At 39.1% G+C, this 19852-nt stretch overlaps 1 protein-coding gene across 3 annotated transcripts; it reads right to left on the reverse strand.

Annotated features, from left to right (window-relative positions):
• Positions 1–1362: 1362 nt before the first annotated feature.
• Positions 1363–19079, reverse strand: ap5z1 (adaptor related protein complex 5 subunit zeta 1). Of its 3 annotated transcripts, none has more exons than XM_038267345.1 (18): positions 18934–19079; positions 16262–16399; positions 12812–12992; positions 12564–12714; positions 12351–12463; positions 12091–12259; positions 9441–9476; positions 8078–8218; positions 7960–7997; positions 6518–6680; positions 5937–6115; positions 5724–5866; positions 5530–5648; positions 3748–3875; positions 3579–3676; positions 3379–3511; positions 1840–2054; positions 1363–1760 (listed from the first exon to the last, which is right to left on the reverse strand). In XM_038267345.1, coding segments are annotated over exons 1-18 (2400 nt in total). In that variant the 5' UTR covers positions 18936–19079; the 3' UTR covers positions 1363–1507. The 3 variants fall into 3 exon arrangements, with proteins under 3 accessions (XP_038123273.1, XP_038123258.1, XP_038123265.1); XM_038267330.1 differs by lacking the exon at positions 18934–19079 and adding an exon at positions 17544–17665; XM_038267337.1 differs by lacking the exons at positions 9441–9476; positions 18934–19079 and adding an exon at positions 17544–17665.
• Positions 19080–19852: the final 773 nt, after the last annotated feature.

The following is a 19852-nucleotide window of genomic DNA, read 5'->3' on the forward strand; positions in this document are numbered from 1 at the left end:
TATCCTGCACATTAAAAGACAAACGAGTCTAAATAATGGTTGTATAGGCGTGCACACTCTTTAGTATTTTGCTCGATTTCTTTGGTTGACTTGATATTTTCTGAATCTACCTTCCAAAAGTTCCTCAGATCCACTAGACTGGGAGGACCTCCATGGTCCAGTCGGTTATTTTATTTTTTTTTATTTGGTCATTTGAAATGATCATGATTCTGGAAATATAAAACCCCTCCTTATCAACGGTTTGGGACAAATAAAGCTGGGAAAGCACTGATTTGAAAAACTCTGCCGATATTCATATCTGACATCATGCTGTCGATATTTACAGATACTCTATATTTTCCGACCCTTTGGATGCTGGGAAAAATTAACTGCAGTGCAGGTATAGTTTTCCCTCTTGAAAAAAAAACCAGCAAATAGACTAATCTTAATATCTGCTCTTTAAATCCGTCCAGTTTTACTAAGTGGACTGATACCATTATGTTTTAAAACGACCAACACTGATGTTAACGCTGATAAAAATCCTAAGTTGAATCCAGACAGCATGATACTGCCACCACCATGTCTCTGTATGGGTATTTTGTTGTTCTGACTCCCAATTTTAATCCTTTCAGTTTTTTATACTCTCCCAAATGTTTTGGAAGTTTATGGTGGAAAAATATTTTCCCCCTTAGAATATAAAGTATATGAGATGGTTTTGTATGCAGAAGAGAAGCAGTAAAGATTCCTTCAGTGTTCAGATTAGTGTCTGCCTTGTCTTTTCTTTAATAAGATTCTTTTAAATGTTGGTTACTTCTCTAAAACCAAGGCTTTAGCTAAAGGATGCAAAAAAACAGAATATGAAACAAAAAACTACCGGAACAGTTCTACTTTATGGAATCAGAGTATCAGACCAAGAGTGTGCAGATTTATATACTGAATTCTACATTCCGTCCTTTTTTAGTTGAACTGCAGTAAAAGTGAAAAAAAAGTGGCTTTGAAATTATTTTACTGGCTTGTTTTTTCTGTCCCGCTCTGCAGAGTCGCCACTTGCACTCGATCTTTGTGTTCTTGGAACCAAGAACTGCAGTTATTTTGTGAACATAAAGCACTTAGATTATCAAGCACTTTTCAGCCAGCAGGTGTGACATCACATCCGTGAGGTGGATCTAGATATCAGCGTCTTAAACGTCCAGATTATCCATGCTGAGGTGGATTTTTTAAATTTTTAAAAAATGGAACAGTAGGGACCAGAGAAGAGAGGATGTTTCTACTGAGGTTTGTAAATCACTCAGGAAGTGAAGAGTTGTTTTTTTTTCTTCTTATCAAAGTATTTTTTGTATAAATGCTATATTTCAGTGATATTATTGCAATAAATAGAAAAACTTCAAAGCCGTGTATGATTTATTATTTCAACATCAAATTATTACATTTCAAGTCATTCATCTCATTTATTTACAAAAAAAGGTGCAAAGATGGAATGGATTTCCAGAAGCTTCCAAAGTACCACAGCAGGATGGATGAGTGTGCGTCACTGTGAGTGCGTGAGCCTAGTGAGGACCCGTAGCTGCAGCGGCAGGGCCAGGTTTGTGTCCCTGTGCCACCGTGGCGTGATGATGTGAGGAGGCGGGGTCAGGACACTCTGAGCCACACCGGGGGCTTTTAGCAGAGACCATAGCTCCTCCCCACGCGTCACTATGGCAATGAGGTCATCTTCATCTGTGCACCAGGGGACCAGCCCGCTTCTGGCTACGGTTCTTAGTTTGGAGAAGAAAAGAGACACCCTGACGAGAGACGATAACAAAAGTTACCGCATTACATCCTTCCAACTGCAGCTCAAATAAAAACAGAAACGTCATCCACCTTGGAATGAGGTCATGTGATCGTGACGCCAGCTTAGCCAGCGCGCTCATCAAAGTGGTGATGACCTTAGGGGCGGGGCACAAAGTTCCAGGGGGTGGGGCGGACGAGGTTATCTCAAACAGTACCGCCTCCAAGGTTTCAAAGCAGGAAGTGATGAGCGTCACTGAGCAACGGGAGTCAGACGACGCTGACAGGTACTCTCCTAAAACCCAGACCTGGAAACCAAAAACAGAACACCTGAACACACTGGAGGTGATCAGTTAGTCAGACTGAGATTATAATCCAGTTTTCATTCATTTAATGAGGCTAAGCTGATTGCAAACCTTAAGGTAAATACTGAACAAGCATGTGGCGACAATGGAAAGAAACAATTCCTATTTAACAGGAGGAGCTCATCAGGAAAACCGAGCTCAGCGTCAGCAGCTGTCTGGTGTGTGGAGGCAGAGGACCAAAAAATTCAACCAACCAGCAGAATCAGTCAGTCTCAGTATTATTATATCTGGCCTCAGAGACTTTTTCCTTTAAAGAGCATGAGTGAACAAACAGCAACGAACAGATTGAGAGAAACAGCGAAGTTCAGCTGGAAGCTCCAAAAAAAAAAAAAAGGATGGAGTTCAATCTCTAGATTTATACAGCTAGCAGAGAAAGTTTAGGTAAACCAAAAAGACCAAACTTCAGTCAGTTATGATAAAATAAAGCTTCATATTCCAAGCACCTGCCCTCAAAGTGTTTTAATCGTTCTTTTTGAGCCTAAATAGAACCTCAGCACTGGACGCCATGAGCTGACATAAACAGACATGGCGCCCTCTACAGCTGAACTATCAGAAAGCCATATAGTGGCATTTGAGAAAGCTACTAAATAAGTCCCAATTTGGCCGTAATCCCTCGTGGAAAACGATTAGCTCAGATTAAAGAGGTTAAAGCATGCTAACACCAGTAGCACTACTAGCTAGGACACAAACTCACAACACTACAGCAGCTACAGAATAATTCCTCAGCTTTAGCAAACTCCATGAGTCAGACTGTTTACCCAGTGCAACCAGTGTTTCTCTGAATGAAACATATTCTTGTGTCTCTTTACTTTTCATCTTGGACTTCTCTTTTCATCCACAACTAAGCTGGGAGCTCCACATTCTCTCGTCTCCATTGCTTTGGCTTTTTCAGCCACTGTGCACACGCATAGTGACGCAATTCCGATCACCAGATGTTCTTTTATGGTAAATATACACAGAAAGGCTTTATTCATTTTTTATTTTATAACAGTTTTAGCATAATTACTGCTCTAAGGGGGTTTCTTTTTAAGCCAATGGCATTTAATTGCTTAAATTAGTTGACAATGATTTTAATAATCGATTAATTGTTTCAGCTCTACATATTCCTTTCCTTCCAGTCCACGATTTTTTGTTGCTTTGTTTTGCCCTTCCATTAAATCCCATAATGGGACCTGATGTGGTTCCCACTATGGCGGCTGTGAATAGACAAAAATAAAGCAGTGGCTACAGCTCTTTATCCACCTCCGACCCCAAAGAGTCTCATTACCACATGAGTGTAAACTTCTTCCTTGCTGTAGACGTTGGCTGTGGTCCCTGCAAACTCCAGCAGCTCGTGCGATTGGTCCACAACCAGAGAGGGGCGGAGCTTGCACAGCTTCAGCAGGTGGCTACTAAACACCCTGCAGAGACAGAGCAGAAGGAGGTATGAAACTGAGACGGATTCGTTTTGAAACTCTTAAGGCATACCTGTGTACATCTTTGTGGAAGGAGGGGATGTTGATGAGCAGGCTGCTCCTCTCCAGCATCACCAGAACCAGATGAGCTAACAGCTTCTCATCCGCCACCTGGAAACAAACCATGAGATCCATCAGTTCATGCTTCTGATGGCTAACGCTTAGAAGCATTCCGGTCATACCGTAACGACTGTGTTGAAATAAATGTGCAGCAGCAGTGGAACCGCCTGGGCACAGCGGACGACTCTGGGCCAGTCGGCTGCCTCCGCCAGCAGATCGTGGAGAGTGCTCAAGCGGTCTATTGTGTGACCTAAAGGGAAGCGTTTCCACTGAATAAATACCAGGAAGTGGTTTTTAAAAGAGCATGAGAAACATCTGATGAAACGCTCAATATGCTCACATTCAGATCTTCTATAGTCATGAAAATTAAAGTTCAGATTCATCATATTTTTACATTTTTCACTATATGATCCATTAGATCCAGCGTTTGAAACCTGCAGCTCCTGAACCGCAAGTGGCTCTTTGGAGCCTCTAAAATGGCTCTTCATAATGGCAAAAAAATATAAAGAAATTATTAATGGTTTTGAATATATTAATAAATGCATTTTTAGAATCTTTAATGAACATTTGCATTAAAATTTTCTCAATGGAATGACATTAAAAAATTAGAAAACATTAAAAAATCTCTTCTCATTTGCTCAGAAACTATGCATCTAGTTTTTGCGTAAAATAATATCCAATAGACCAAAATTTAAGAAATGTCTATGTTTGTCCTTATTTCAGCCCTTTAATGCCTAAAACATGAAATAATTGTCAGAAAATGAAAATTTTCAAAAACATAGTTTTTATTGAACATTGTGAAAAATAAATAAAAAGGAATATTGAATTAGATATGCGTGTCTTTTGTGATACACAAAGTATTTCTGTGTAATTTGTTAAATTTGTTCTGTTCACTTCGAGTTTCTGTTTGTATAAATGTTTTTTAAAACAAAAATATCACAATGATAAATTGATTACAGGGTTAAAAAGCAAATATCCAATTAAATAGTTTGGTGTTAACTAAAACAGCCACAGATTTCCTGTAATAAGGGAAATCTGTGTTTTATTTAATGATCATTTGATATTTATGGTTCTAAAGGACTTTTATTTTAGAAGGATTTTGGGTAAAACAGCCCTTTGTATTTGAAAAGTTACCGACTTGGCATTAGAGCATCAATAAATTCCTAATTATGATTAAATGTACTGTTATGTTATGCATTTTAATAATAAAAAAAATCTAACTTTTTCATATATTATGAAGAATATTTAGAAATTCTGTTTGTTTTTAGAGGAATGTATTTAAGTGGCTATAGCTGCTATGATTAGGAGTCACAACCATACAATTAGAAAATAATCATGATAAATTATTGCTTTCATATCACATTTTTAGCACTTTTCTTTTAGCTTTATTTTTTATAATATAACCAAAAAATACAAATATGATCTTGTTGGAATTGTATGTGATAAATAAACACAGAAAATGCCAAGTGAAAGGTAAAGTAAATGCAGGTTTTTTAGGGCCATGCTAATAAATATATATATATTTTTTTTTAATGGCAAAAAGTAATTTATAACATATAATAGGAATAACGTTGCAAAATTATGGAAATAAAGTTGCTATAGTTTGATAATTAAATTGTAGAATATGGAAGAAGTTGTGATGTTTCAAAAATAAAATAATTAAAGGTATTTCTACTACATATAAGGAAGGCATCTGATTCATTAATTCAGGTGTATAAAAGAGCTGAATATAAAGTTTTATTGCAATAAAATTAGTCAATGACTTTCCTTTCACTTCACTACTTTGTCAGTTTATCATGTAAATCCTTATCAGAAGAACGGGCTGGTGTATGTTCCTGCTTAACTAATACTTCTCCATCACGGTGTTTGGGTGAAGTAGGAAAATATTTTACATCCATAGCTACCTGAGCCGCTCTCCACTCGTAGCAGAAAGAGGAAAAGCCCTCTGAAAGCGGGGTTTCGAAACGCATCAAGCGACATCAGGCCTCGGCTGCTCGGTTCGGAGATGGGCAGAGACATGGACCTGCGGCGAGCGGAGACGGGGAATTAATAACCAGAGCTTTGTTTGTTTATGTGTTTTGTTTATGAGTCTTTTAACCTGAGCTGCAGGACCAGCGTGGCTGAAAGGCATGGTAGGTCCAGTAGCGTATGAAGCATCTCCACTGCAGTACCTTCAGTAACCAGGGAGGGCAGCAGATCCACAAAATCTTCCACAGCGGCTGAGCTGTCCCACGCTAAAAACTACAGAGGGCCACAAAGTAAGCAGGAAACCATGCAGCGGTACACAGTATGCTTGTTCTCTAACTTTTACCTTCAGAAGGTTTGGGAAGAAGCGGATAAATTCGGGAACTCTGAGCTGCAGGTTCTCCAGGTTCAGGCGGAGGAAGCGCAGCAGTTCGTGGGATAGGAAAGGGTCACTGAAGAGTTCTGCAGGAAAGCGGCCAAAGACCAACTTCCACACACTCTCACAGTCCACAGCTGCCAGCTCACCTGCAAACGTTCACATCAACAACCTACCAATAACCTTCCAACTATGGATGAAGAAACTCAGAGTTTTTACTGAAGTAATCATCTTCCTTCTACAGGAGGCAACTGATCATAATTTGGGTTCCTTATTCAGCTTAAATAGAATATTTAATCTAGGAATTAAGTCTAATTTAATCTCTTATAAGCAAGTAAAAAAAAACAATTTTTCTTACATAAATACAAAACTGTAACAAACACCTAATTACTGATAATAAACATCCATTGAGACTGATATATGATACATTTTAAGGATCTTACAGAACTGGAAATAAAGAAACAATTAAAATTACATCAGAAAAATTCTTCAGTAATAGCAGGATCACAGATCAGTGATGTGTCGTTATTAGCTATGGCTTCATGGCTCACCGTGGTTGAGGTAGAACTGCGCTACGGGCAGCAGCACCCTGGCGAACGACAGATCCGAGCTCAGCCGACCAAACAGGGCCTTTATGGATGGGAACGCACGGAAGACCAAGGAGGGCTCCTCAATGCACACGCAGTCCAGGATGCACACTGCCTCCGCCATGCACTAGAACACAGGCAGAGAGGAAACCTGTTATTTGAAGCAGGGTTAGAATATTTTGCACTCTAAATTTTTTATTGCAAACCCTTAAAAGTATTATTTAACTTAAGTAAGGAAGCAATCCAAATAAACCGGCCCCAATGAAAAAAATAAAATGGTTAAAACTTGTTTAATCAAGAATTCATTAGTTAGTTTACAATAACTGGTCATGATCGGGACGGATTACAACCAGACTAGTAAAGGCATCAAGTTCCTCAGTTACAACCTGTCTGACAACATGAAGTAGGCTTAACGATCTTAAAAAGCAAAAGATACAAGAGGGAGATGACAAATAAAGTCACCCTGGTTTATCAGCATGAAGAGGGTTTCAGAGAACTGCAGTCAGAACCGTCATTAATAAATGGAGAACATGTGAAATGGTGGGGAACTCTCACAAACAAAAATGTCTCCCAGAGCCTGTTAACAATGATGTCATAAAAAACTAAAGAACAACCTAGGCCGAGCAGGACTCGCTCGCCTCGACTAAGCTCAGTGTTTATCATTGAACAATAGCACAGAAGGGCTGAGCAGAAACATCATTGGAGAGCTAAAGGATAAAACTGCAGCTGAGCAGAAGAAAAACAAACAAACAAAACAATCCATTAAAAATATCAAATGACAGTTTGTGGAAAGTGTGATTCATCACTCCAATAAAACATGGCGGAGGTAGTGTAATGATCTGGGGACGCTTTAGCTCCTGGTTGATCTGATGTAACTGATGGAAACCACCAGTTTGTAGCCTTAGATTCAAACGCAGTTAGATTATACAGTGGGACAATAATCTGAAGCACTCCACTACAGCCAACCCTGAAAACAGAGTGGCCTAGTCAAAGCCTACACTTAAATCTTTCACAGATATAAAATAATGATTTGAACAGTTGTGTTTAAGTTTCTTCCCAACATTGGACAAGGTTGGCTTTCTTGTTTTAAACTGTGAAATTAAAACCAATTAATTAAATTTTGTTGATTGGAAACATAAAGGTGACCACTAAACAAAAACAGAAGTTGGTAACATAGGTTAGTGCTTAAGAGCAGTATATTAGAGGATAAATGAATATATAATAAATATCTATTTAACTGAATAAGTTGGTCTAATTGCATCACACTCAACACTGCAGGGCTGATATTTCAATGTGGATTGTTATTTATTTTGCTCATAGTGCAGAAAAAAGGTCAGATTCAATGCAGGATCCTTATCTTTGCTATGAGATATATGTCTCTATTAACATATCAATCCCAATCTCACCGCTTTCTGCAGCTCTGTGTCGGCCTTCTTCTGCGCCTCTGAGAAAGAGAATGATCCATGTCAGAGTTGATCCTCTCAGACTGAGGTATCGCTCACACATGGAAACTAAGGCACTCACTGCGATCGCACTGCTCGATCAGACGCTGGCAGTACTGGAAGGCTTTCTCTCTCAGACGCTCCTTTGGAGGAAGAAGCCGACTGGAGGAGGAAGTTGCCGAAACCATGGAAACCACTGATCCATCCACCTCAGATCGATCATCTGCAACAAGCAATCTCAGAGGATTAAAAACTCCGTAATTTTAAGTTAGGATTCCCAAGAAACAACATCTGGACCCAGATTGATTTAACAAAAAGCAGAAATGGAAAAAAGGTAAAACGAAGGCTTCAAAGTCTCAATAGAATCAGAAAAATATCTGCATTATTTTCAAATATTTTCAAAAGTTACAAAAGAGAAAAAAAAATAACAATTATTTATTGATTAAAATTGACAATTATATCCTGACAGATTTTAATTAATCTGATGACATGAGGACAATTTCTGTAGGTAAAACATGACTAATAAAAATAAATATTGTTAAGAAAAAGCTTAATAAAGTAAAACTTCAGGGATTCCTTAATAGTTGAAGGTAAAGAAGGCTTCCATTTGTTTAGTTGTTTAAACTGGGGCTGCAGGCAGGAAGTGATTATTTTAATAAATGATTTATGTCATGAACAGATATTCTAAGAAAACAAACCTAAAAAAAGTTTGAATTAAAAAAACAAAACATTAATTGCATGTTAAAAATGCATTCTAAATATCTAAAATATCAAACTTAAATTCAATAATCAGAAATTAGTGAATCAATAATCAGAAATAGTAATTAAGCAGTTCTGAATGGATCAGGTTTATATAAAAAAAAGGTTTTTCAATTTTAAAGGTCAAAAACTTTTCTAATTGAGATCATTTCTTTTTCAAAAATAATACATTCACAAAAATACTACATGCAGAATAAAGTATTAATTCATATTGTTTCATGCATTTTTTTACAGGTTCTTTTTTTAAGATGCTAATGTTGATGCTAATGCCCTAATTGAAACTTATAAAACTGTATAAAGAAAATCTTTATCAGCCCAAATTCTTTAGAGATTCAGTGTCTTATTTTAGAACATCTGATTTTACATTATCAAGAGCATAAATTTACATTTTCACAAAGAAAAGAGGAAAAGTTAATAAAAACAATTATATAAGAGATTCGGCATGGTTAGTACGTCGCTCAGTGAAAGCAGGAGAAACTTTTTTGAAGAAGACAAACTACGGTATATGATAGAGGAGGGTAGGGATTAGAGCGTTCCTGTTAGACGTTCGGTTAGGGATTGTTTGTTAGGGTCTGGTGCGGCCGGGAGGCACCAGCATCATATCCAGATGTGGTGAAGTGAAAAAGTTTAGTTCGGTTAAGGAGTCTCAGACATGAACGCATGCAGCCAAGATCCTCCTGCCTTACCGTAGGAGTGGGAGAGGCTGAGCTGTAGCCTGTTTGCTGGAGGTGATGAAGAACAAAAAGCAGGTTGTTTCAGGTTGATGATGAGAAGGTAGAGTAACCTCTGTGATTCCTGGGTTAATGAACAGTCCCTGTCTGGTAAGCAGGTGTCTGTTCTCCTGGGTTTAGATGTTGACCAGCTTAGTCAGGATCCCTCTATAAGATTCTAATATACATTGCCCTAACATTTGATTTCCGACCTTTCAACCTTTCATTATTGCGTCCCTTTAAAAACAAACACTAACTCACTATGATGCATAGGAGAAAATTAACTATTGGGTCTAAATCACTCAAACAGCTCTGTTTGTTTTCCTCTTCAAAATTCTGTTTTTCTTCCAGGAAGTTTCTCTGGGACATGTTCAAACATTTACATTTTACAGTTTCCTTATCGAGTCTTTTCCACGAAGCAACATCAAAGCAAGCATCTGATTCAGCTCTGAGGTAAAGGACTAATTCACAGTTGCTTTGAAAACTTAAGACACCTAAATATTCATAATATTTAGGAAACTTTGATCCGTCTTATCCTGGACTAAACTTGGATCCTTTAAATCTAAATTTTCTAAAAGAAAAAGCAGTTGGGGTTCAGTTTTAAATGCTGAGATGGGACGATATGGAGGCTTCCGGAAGCAGAACCTCCTGCCAATTCTTAATTCTTTCACAGTCCAACAGCTTTTCTAACCTGTATGTGGCTGCATCCTAATCCCATAAACTAAAACCAGCCTCCCTGTTTCTGTAATAGGAAAGAATCACAGCAGCATGATGCTGTTACCACTGTGTTTCACAATGGTCTAAATAGTTCTGTGTTGCTCTCAATTAAATAAAGTTAGCTAATAATAATTGCATGTGACAATTTTTGTTTTTCAGTTTGAAAAAAAAAACGTACATCCCTTTCATTTCACTTAAAAAATAGGCTTCGCTTTCTACAGGTGCTGGTCATAAAATTAGAATATCATGAAAAAGTAGATTGATTTCAGTAATTCCATTTAAAAAGTGAAACTTGTATATTATATTCATACATTACATACAAACTCATATATTTCAGATGTTTATTTTGTTTAATTTTGATGATTACAAATGACAACAAATGAAAATCTCAAATTCATCATATCAGAAAATTAGAATATTGTGAAAAGGTTCAAAATTGATGGCCCCTGGTGCCACACTCTAATCAGCTAATTAACTCAAACCACCTGCAAAAGCCTTTAAATGGTCTTTCAGTCTAGTTCTATAGGCTACACAATCATGGGGAAGACTGCTGACTTGACAGTTGTCCAAAAGACGACCATCGACACCTTGCACAAGGAGGGCAAGACACAAAAGGTCATCGCTAAAGAGGCTGGCTGTTCACAGAGCTCAGTGTCCAAGCACATTAATAGAGAGGCGAAGGGAAGGAAAAGATGTGGTCGAAAAAAGTGTACAAGCAAGAGAGATAACCGCACCCTGGAGAGGATTGTGAAACAAAACCCCTTCAAAAATGTGGGGGAGATTCACAAAGAGTGGACTGCAGCTGGAGTGAGTGCTTCAAGAACCACCACACACAGACGTATGAAAGACATGGGTTTCTGCTGTCGCATTCCTTGTGTCAAGCCACTCTTGAACCACAGACAGCGTCAGAAGCGTCTTGCCTGGGCTAAAGAGAAACAGGACTGGACTGCTGGTGAGTGGTCCAAAGTCATGTTCTCTGATGAAAGTAAATTTTGCATTTCCTTTGGAAATCAAGGTCCCAGAGTCTGGAGGAAAAGAAGAGAGGCACTTCATCCACGTTGCTTGAAGTCCAGTGTAAAGTTTCCATAGTCAGTGATGGTTTGGGGTGCCATGTCATCTGCTGGTGTTGGTCCATTGTGTTTTCTGAGGTCCAGGGTCAACGCAGCCACATACCAGGAAGTTTTAGAGCACTTCATGCTTCCTGCAGCTGACCAACTTTTTGGAGATGCAGATTTCATTTTCCAACAGGACTTGGCACCTGCACACAGTGCCAAAGCTACCAGTACCTGGTTGAAGGACCATGGTATCCCTGTTCTTAATTGGCCAGCAAACTCTCCTGACCTTAACCCCATAGAAAATCTATGGGGTATTGTGAAGAAGAAGATGCAATACACCAGACCCAACAATTCAGAAGAGCTAAAAGCCACTATTAGAGCAACCTGGGCTATCATAACACCTGAGCAGTGCCACAGACTGATCGACTCCATGCCACGCCGCATTGCTGCAGTAATACAGGCCAAAGGAGGCCCAACTAAATACTGAGTGCTGTACATGCTCATACTTTTCATGTTCATACTTTTCAGTTGGCCAACATTTCTATAAATCCTTTGTTTTTATTGGTCTTCAGTAATATTCTAATTTTCTGATATGATGAATTTGAGATTTTCATTTGTTGTCATTTGTAATCATCAAAATTAAACAAAATAAACATCTGAAATATATGAGTTTGTATGTAATGTATGAATATAATATACAAGTTTCACTTTTTAAATGGAATTACTGAAATCAATCTATTTTTTCATGATATTCTAATTTTATGACCAGCACCTGTATATTATTATTATTATTGTATCACAAAGATTCTAAGAGCCAATCATCATTTCTACGAAATACACGGCTGATGTCGTACCAGCGTCTACTGTGCTGCTAGAACCAGAGTGGTAGGTGAGCAGCCAGCGGCGCAGCATGGAAAACGAGTAGACGTTCATCCATTGGTCCTCTGTGAACCCCTGTCCCACACAGAGCACAGTGAAGAAGTCCCCCGACACAGAGCCGTCCAGCTCTGCTGTGGGCAAAGGCTGAAAGAAAAAAAAAAAAAAAAAAAAACATTAAAATATACATTTTTTAGGCCTATTGTTGCAGGAAAAATGTCAAAACCAGATTTGTCACCTGACGGGATCGGGGTCCTGTGAAGAATCCTCCGGAAGAGGCTCCTCCTCCCTGTACAATGCTTGCATAACGCAGCCAGTCAATGATCCTCTGACTCAGGATGGTTACATGTTCTACGAGAAGAAAACTCCTGGTGAAAAGTTCTTCTTGACATTTAGAGACATGACACAGAGCACATAGTAGTCGCCTCCGGCTGCTTTGACTGTTCCCTACCCTCTGTGAGGCACTCTGGGCTCAGGGTCACAATGCTCTTGAGAGCCGGCAGGGTGAACATGAGTGAGCGAGCTGTCCCTTCTGACGGCCTGCCTTCCAGACCATGAACCAGCCGCGCACAGAGACTGGACAGCTCTGCCTTGGACCCGGCCTGTTCCGGTCGGAGTCGAACAGAAACAGAAAACCACACTGGAATGACTCACCAGTAGCATAAAGTTTAGAGCAAGATTCTAGCCTTCATTTCTAACCTGTGAGATGAGTAGAGATGCAGCATGAGTGTTCAGCTGACTGATGTTTTCCTGGGTGCTGTTCAGCTCTTCACCAGAAGAGGGCAGTGTCTCCCTGAGCACGGCAGAGCTCAGCACCTGAAGCTGCTCTGCTGGGGAGGAGAGGAGCAACAGGAGCCTCTGCTGCAGATCTGAGGGCAGCCTTTGATGGATGGAAACAAAGAACAGCATGAAGAATGAAACCTTAAAACCTGCAGGACTAGAATAATCTGCCGGAAACACAACGGTGAAGCCGTCTGTATTTTAAAAGAACCTTAGCTCAATCAGATGCTGCTGGTCTTCAATGATTCTGCTGTGAAAAAGGTGATTTATTCTGCCATCAGCAGAGTCGGAGACTCAAACAAGCTCAATAAGCTGATAAAGACGCCGGGTTTTGTTCTGGGGATTGCTCTAAAACCTCTGGAAATCAAAGAGAAGGAAATCCTGTCCTCAGTGAGAACGAGGAAGCTGCTCAGGTATGATCCAAGGAAGGAGGAAGCTAAACTTGATTCACAGCTGGGGGAAAAAAACCGCCTGAAGCAGCAGAAAAGAAAGGTTCCCTGATTAAAGCTGATAAACTGGCTAACTGTGTGGCACCAATAGCCGCAAACATTCAGTTTGTTATATTTTCATTTGTTTGTTATGAAACCAGATTATTTTCCAGGCTTGTTTCACAGCTTAACTAATTGCTCTATAGCTCACCTCCAATCAGGGTTGTTTAAAAGCAATATATGTCATTTTGTGGTTTTAATTTTAAAATTTAAGAGAGAAAAAAACTGATCAATTAGGAAAAAATTAAGATCTGATTTTTCAGCCATATTGCCCAACCTTTGGTAAGAATATGACTGACAAGTGGGCAGAGATTCGCCCCAAAGGGACTTATAGCAATAAATTCAGCAAAAGGCGGTTCTACGAAACTTTCTCTTACAGCGACCTAACATAAATGCACCCAATAAAAGTTCCAATAAAATGTGGAAAAAAGTCAAAACCTTTTAAAGACTTTCTTATGGAAAAGGTTAGGCTGTAGGTCTCCAAAGTGTAGCTCGGAGGCCCTTTGTTGACTTTGTTTAGACCCTTGAATACAATTCAAGATGTTTGGCTCATCAACACACGGCTTAAACATCAACACATTAAAACCTTCTTTCAAAAATTTTTTTATTTATTTTTTTTCATTTTTATTAAATTGTAAATTAGATCTATTTAGGAATACAGTACCGTTCAAAAGTTTGGGGTCACCCAAACAATTTTGTGTTTTCCTGAAAAGTCACCCTCATTCACCACCATACGTTGTGAAATGAATAGAAAATAGAGTCAAGACATTGACAAGGTTAGAAATAATGATTTGTATTTGAAATAAGATTTTTTTTACATCAAACTTTGCTTTTGTAAAAGAATCCTCCATTTGCAGCAATCACAGCATTGCAGACCTTTGGCATTCTAGCTGTTAATTTGTTGAGGTAATCTGGATAAATTTCACCCCACGCTTCCAGAAGCAGCTACCACAGGTTGGATTGGTTAGATGGGCACTTCTTGCGTACCATACGGTCAAGCTGCTCCCATAACAGCTCAATGGGGTTCAGATCTGGTGACTGCGCTGGCCACTCCATTACCGATAGAATACCAGCTGCCTGCTTCTGCTCTAAATAGTTCTTGGTTAATTTGGAGGTGTGTTTAGGGTCATTATCCTGTTGTCGGATGAAATTGGCTCCAATCAAGCGCTGTCCAGCTGGGAATGTCATGGCGTTGCAAAATGGAGTGGTAGCCTTCCTTATTCACAATCCCTTTTACCCTGTACAAATCTCCCACCTTACCAGCACCAAAGCAACCCCATACCATCACATTACCTCCACCATGCTTAACAGATGGTGTCAGGCATCCTTCCAGCATCTTTTCATTTGTTCTGCGTCTCACAAACGTTCTTCTTTGTGATCCAAACACCTCAAACTTGGATTCATCCGTGCACAACACTTTTTTCCAGTCTTCCTCTTTCCAATGTCTGTGTTCTTTTGCCCTTCTTAATGTTTTTTCTTTTATTGGCCAGTCTCAGATATGGCTTTTTCTTTGCCATTCTGCCCTGAAGCCCAGAATCCTGCAGCCACCTCTTCACTGTAGATGTTGACACTGGTGTTTTGTGGGTACTATTTAATGAAGATGCCAGTTGGGGACCTGTGATGCGTCTGTTTCTCAAACTAGAGGCTATAATGTACTTATCTTCTTGCTCAGTTGTGCAACGCGGCCTCCCACCTCTTTTTCTACTCTGGTTAGAGCCTGTTTGTGCTGTCCTCTGAAGGGAGTAGTACACACTTTTGTAGGAAATCTTCAATTTCTTAGCAATTTCTCGCATGGAATAGCCTTCATTTCTAATAACAAGAATAGACTGTCGAGTTTCAGATGAAAGTTCTCTTTTTCTGGCCATTTTGCGCTTAATTGACCCCACAAATGTGCTCAATCTGCTCAAAGGAAGGTCAGTTTTGTAGCTTCTGTAATGAGCTTAACTGTTTTCAGATGTGTGAACATGATTGCACAAGGGTTTTCTAATCATCAATTAGCCTTCTGAGCCAATGAGCAAACACATTGTACCATTAGAACACTGTAGTGATAGTTGCTAGAAATGGGCCTCTATACACCTATGTAGATATTGCACCAAAAACCAGACATTTGCAGCTAGAATAGTCATTTACCACATTAGCAATGTATAGAGTGTATTTCTTTAAAGTTAAGAGTAGGTTAAAGTTATCTTCATTGAAAAGTACAGTGCTTTTCCTTAAAAAATAAGGACATTTCAATGTGACCCCAAACTTTTGAACGGTAGTGTATATTTAGGATGAACCCAAATGTGCCTCTAATCCAAAGGAGCATAAAAAACAACGACCCATATCCTGTTCTTACCGCACATCTCATTTCCTACTTTTTTAAATTAATCTCAGAAAAACTATCAAACTAGATTCCTTTTTGTAAAACCAACAAAACTTGCAAAACCATTTTAAAGTTTTCTATTTAGAATATTTTACTTTCCTACCCTTGAGAAAAAAATTGAAACATAATTCCATTTTTTCTTGGTGTTAGGTTTTAGATTACTTTTGATGATTTTCAGCAAAGAGGTTAGACTCACAGCAATGAGATGATGTAAACAATTTCATTAACACAAATCATTGGCATGGAATAATTTAGATCAGCCCTGCTAATGCGTTTACCTCTTAACAAGCGTGAGCAACTGACATATAAACACTGTTTACATCCATAGATTAGTCATTTGCATTTAAACTCACCATATGATACAGCATAAACACAGCAGAGACAACCTTGTGAGTCATTTTTGGTTTCAAATTGAATAACAGATTATTAATAAAATGTATAAACATTTCGGCTCAACAAAAACATATTTATCAACACGCCTATAAAAAATATATGTAAAAAGCACTACTATCTCACTTTCTGGTGAACTTATTAGCGGACAGGATGAGGTGCAGCCTCTGCAGGGAGTCCAGCGTCTCATGGCTGAGCTCCTTAACCTGAAACAGCTTCGCAAGTCGGCTGTAAAACTTCAGCAGCTCAGACTCCTGAATCTCCCTGGAAACATTAAAGCACAAAATGTTCCTCTCTTTAAGTTGCCTGAAGTTGTTGTGAAAAGTCTCAAATCGTGTCAAATTTCTTTACGTTTTACAAGACTTAAAAGGAAGTGGCAATATTCTTTTAGGCTTTCTATGGAGTGCTTTTTCACTCCTTTTTAGTCCCATACCTAATCATATACACTATATTTCCAAAAGAATTAGCTCACACACCAAAATTATTGGAATCAGCTCTTCCAGATGTATTAAAATAAGGCCCTATGCATGCAGACTAGTTACAAACATTTGAGGAAAAAATGAGTCACTCTCAGGAGCTCAGTAAATTTCAGCATATAACTGTAACAGGATGCCCCCGGTGCAACAAATCCAGTTGGGAAATTTCCATTTTGCCAGGTGTAACTTTTTGATGGAGGGGGGTTATGTTTTTTTTTTTTTTTTTTTTTGTTTTTTTTAGAGCTGGGCTTGAACCCTTAGTTTCAATGACAGGAACTCTGAATGCTTCAGCATACCAAGACATTTTTGGAAAAGTCCATACTTTAAACTTTGTTGGAACAGTTTGGAGCTGAACCCTTCCTCTTCCAACATGACTTTATAGCAGAGCACATAAAGTCATGGATGGCAGAGTCTGGTGTGGATGAACTTGACTGGCCTGCACAGAGCTCTGACCTCAACCTGACAGGACACCTTTGGGATTTTGCAAATATTTGCAAGTATTCTGTCCATAACTGGCTGATTTAAGACTCCTTCAGGCATAAAATCGCTTCCCTATTTTAGGAGATCAGAATTATTTGTGTCTTAATATAAGTTTTATGAAAATTATTATTGTATTTAAGTTAACATGCGATTCCATTATAATCTGGTGAGATGTATTTATAGAGAGTACCACAATTAGACTTTTCAGTGTTTCAGCAAAGTCCATAAAAAGCTAATGCACTTTATTATACAGTATACCTTTCTGATTTTTTTCTCAAGTAAAAGGGGAAAAAGAAGCAGTTACTTCCTGTTGCTTTGCAATATCATCTCAGCTTTTGCAAATTTAACATGAAAGACATGAGTTCATGTAAGGAACGTTTCACAGTTTTCTAACAAAGCTGAAACGGGAACAAAATGCTTTAAATTGAAATAGATATTTCCCGTTGTCTTACCTCGCTTGTTTAATTAAACTCTCTGAAGCGTGAGAGTACATTTTTAATCGCAGTCAGCCGGTCAGCTGCTACATCCGCACCGCAGCGGAAGGTAAACAGCGCGAGCTCTAATCTGGTCCGGTCTGCACTCGAGTCACATGACAATTGTTCCGCTTTCGATCCGAGGGTTAGTTTTTCTCTGATATTTAAAGGAATAGTACACCCAAAACATGATTAGCCTTCATTTTCTACTCACCTCCATGCTGAACAACACTCTGGAGTACTTTTTTGATATCTCAAATGCATCTGGAGATCTGGGAGACTTCTTGCTGTCTGCTGACATTCAAATAATGGAGGTCTATGGCGCCCGAGACAGAAAGGTCCACAAAAGTCCACAAAAACTTGTCAATATTCCTCCATACTGCTCGTCCAATGTAATCCAAGTGTCCTGAGTGGGTAGCATCCAGAATTTACTCGAAACGAAGTCATTTAGAACGTTTTAGAGCCTAAACAGTAGTGTATAGGATTTCCTAATAGCGCCCCCCATGCGCGCTCACGATTCTACGGAAGCCGGCAGACCAAACCAGCGCATTCAGCTCGGCAAAGAACTCATGCTCTTCCTCAACACTGAAGTCCTCAGACATTTTTCTTTCGTTGTTTCTTTCTTTGCACAGGTAAACAGCACATTTCTTCTTCTACGCTTGCATTATCGGCAGACCAGACGCTGAATGCGCACTTCCTTCCGGTTTGGTCTGCCGGCTTCCGTAGAATCGTGAGCGCGCATGGGGGCGCTATTAGGAAATCCTATACACTACTGTTTATGCTCTAAAAACATTCTAAATGACTTCGTTTCGAGTAAATTCTGGATGCTACCCACTCAGGACACTTGGATTACATTGGACGAGCAGTATGGAGGAATATTGACACGTTTTTGTGGACTTTTATGGACCTTTCTGTCTCGGGCGCCATGGACCTCCATTATTTGAATGTCAGCAGACAGCAAGAAGCCTCCCAGATCTCCAGATGCATTTGAGATATCAAAAAAGTACTCCAGAGTGTTGTTCAGCATGGAGGTGAGTAGAAAACGAAGGCTAATCATGTTTTGGGTGTACTATTCCTTTAACTTTGTTATTTTGAGGAGGAAAAAAAAAATCAGCACTGTTTAATTTATGCTGATTCCAGCAAGTGAAAGTTTCACAACGGAATATTCACTTAATTTACTTCCACATTTTGTTTTACTTTTCTATGATTCCAAATCACAACATTAATGTTCCTTAAGCTTTATACAATGTGCAAGCCAAAATGATTGGTGATCCTTGTTCAAATGTATAAAAAGCATACAAATACATTGCTCCTTGGAGTAATTTCACAAAACGATTAAATTCAAAATACAACCAGAGAGTGCACTTACATTGGAGGACAAAAATCCCAGGTTTATTTAAAAAGGAAGTGTTTCAACAATAATAGCCCAGTTCCCTCCTTTAACAGGATAGATCATTCCTGTAAAATTACACAAGGAGGAGCATTCAGAGGGAGGGATGTTTGAACAACCTCTGTAGTTTGTCGGAGGCCTGAGTCTTCACTGATGAGACATGCTTGCTGTGGGACTTTGGCCTGGGGACTGAGATGACCACAGAAGACAATCCTTTTGTTTCTGCTGAACCACCTCTGTGATCATTATCTTGCAGAAAGATCCTTTAGGGCATTTTCAGTTTTCTGGTTGAGCCAAAAAAATACTGGAATTTAAAGAGCTGCGATGCCTCCAGGAGGATTTGTTACAAGGAAGCTCTGATCAAAGCATGCAGTTCCAGTGAATCTCAAAGGATTTAGAAATATATCCACATTTTTATGCAGTCCTTCCTACAAAACAAGTATGCACATAGCATCTAGTTGGAGACTTGTTGAGTACAGGAATAAAATCTTTTCTTCAACCTCCCTTACATTGTGTTTGTAACTTTCCCTGTGTCTGCGTAACTTTCTAGGTTCTGAGTTTAAAATGACAAAGCAAAGGGAACACCACCACTTTTCTTATGTGTGACATCTCCAACTGTGGTCCAAATTAGAGTCCACCATGTTTAAGCTGTCAGGGTTTCTGTGTATGTCAAAGGTGCAATAGATCCTTTAGGTTACATGGGCACACAATACTTAAACAGTCAACCAGGAAAGGGGTTTGGATTACCCAGAGCCAATCAATTACAATGAGGCATCAAATCCTAACATGTTACTCTGAATTAGTGACAATTGCACAGTTTATCTTTGCACCTCTCTCAAACAATGCAAATGTTTAGAGCCCCCCCGATCTGTAGCCAGTGGACCAAAGAGAGGCACTA

This window comes from Cyprinodon tularosa, unplaced genomic scaffold, assembly GCF_016077235.1.
Source record: "Cyprinodon tularosa strain WSP-4 unplaced genomic scaffold, ASM1607723v1 ctg118, whole genome shotgun sequence".
Taxonomy (NCBI): domain Eukaryota; kingdom Metazoa; phylum Chordata; class Actinopteri; order Cyprinodontiformes; family Cyprinodontidae; genus Cyprinodon; species Cyprinodon tularosa.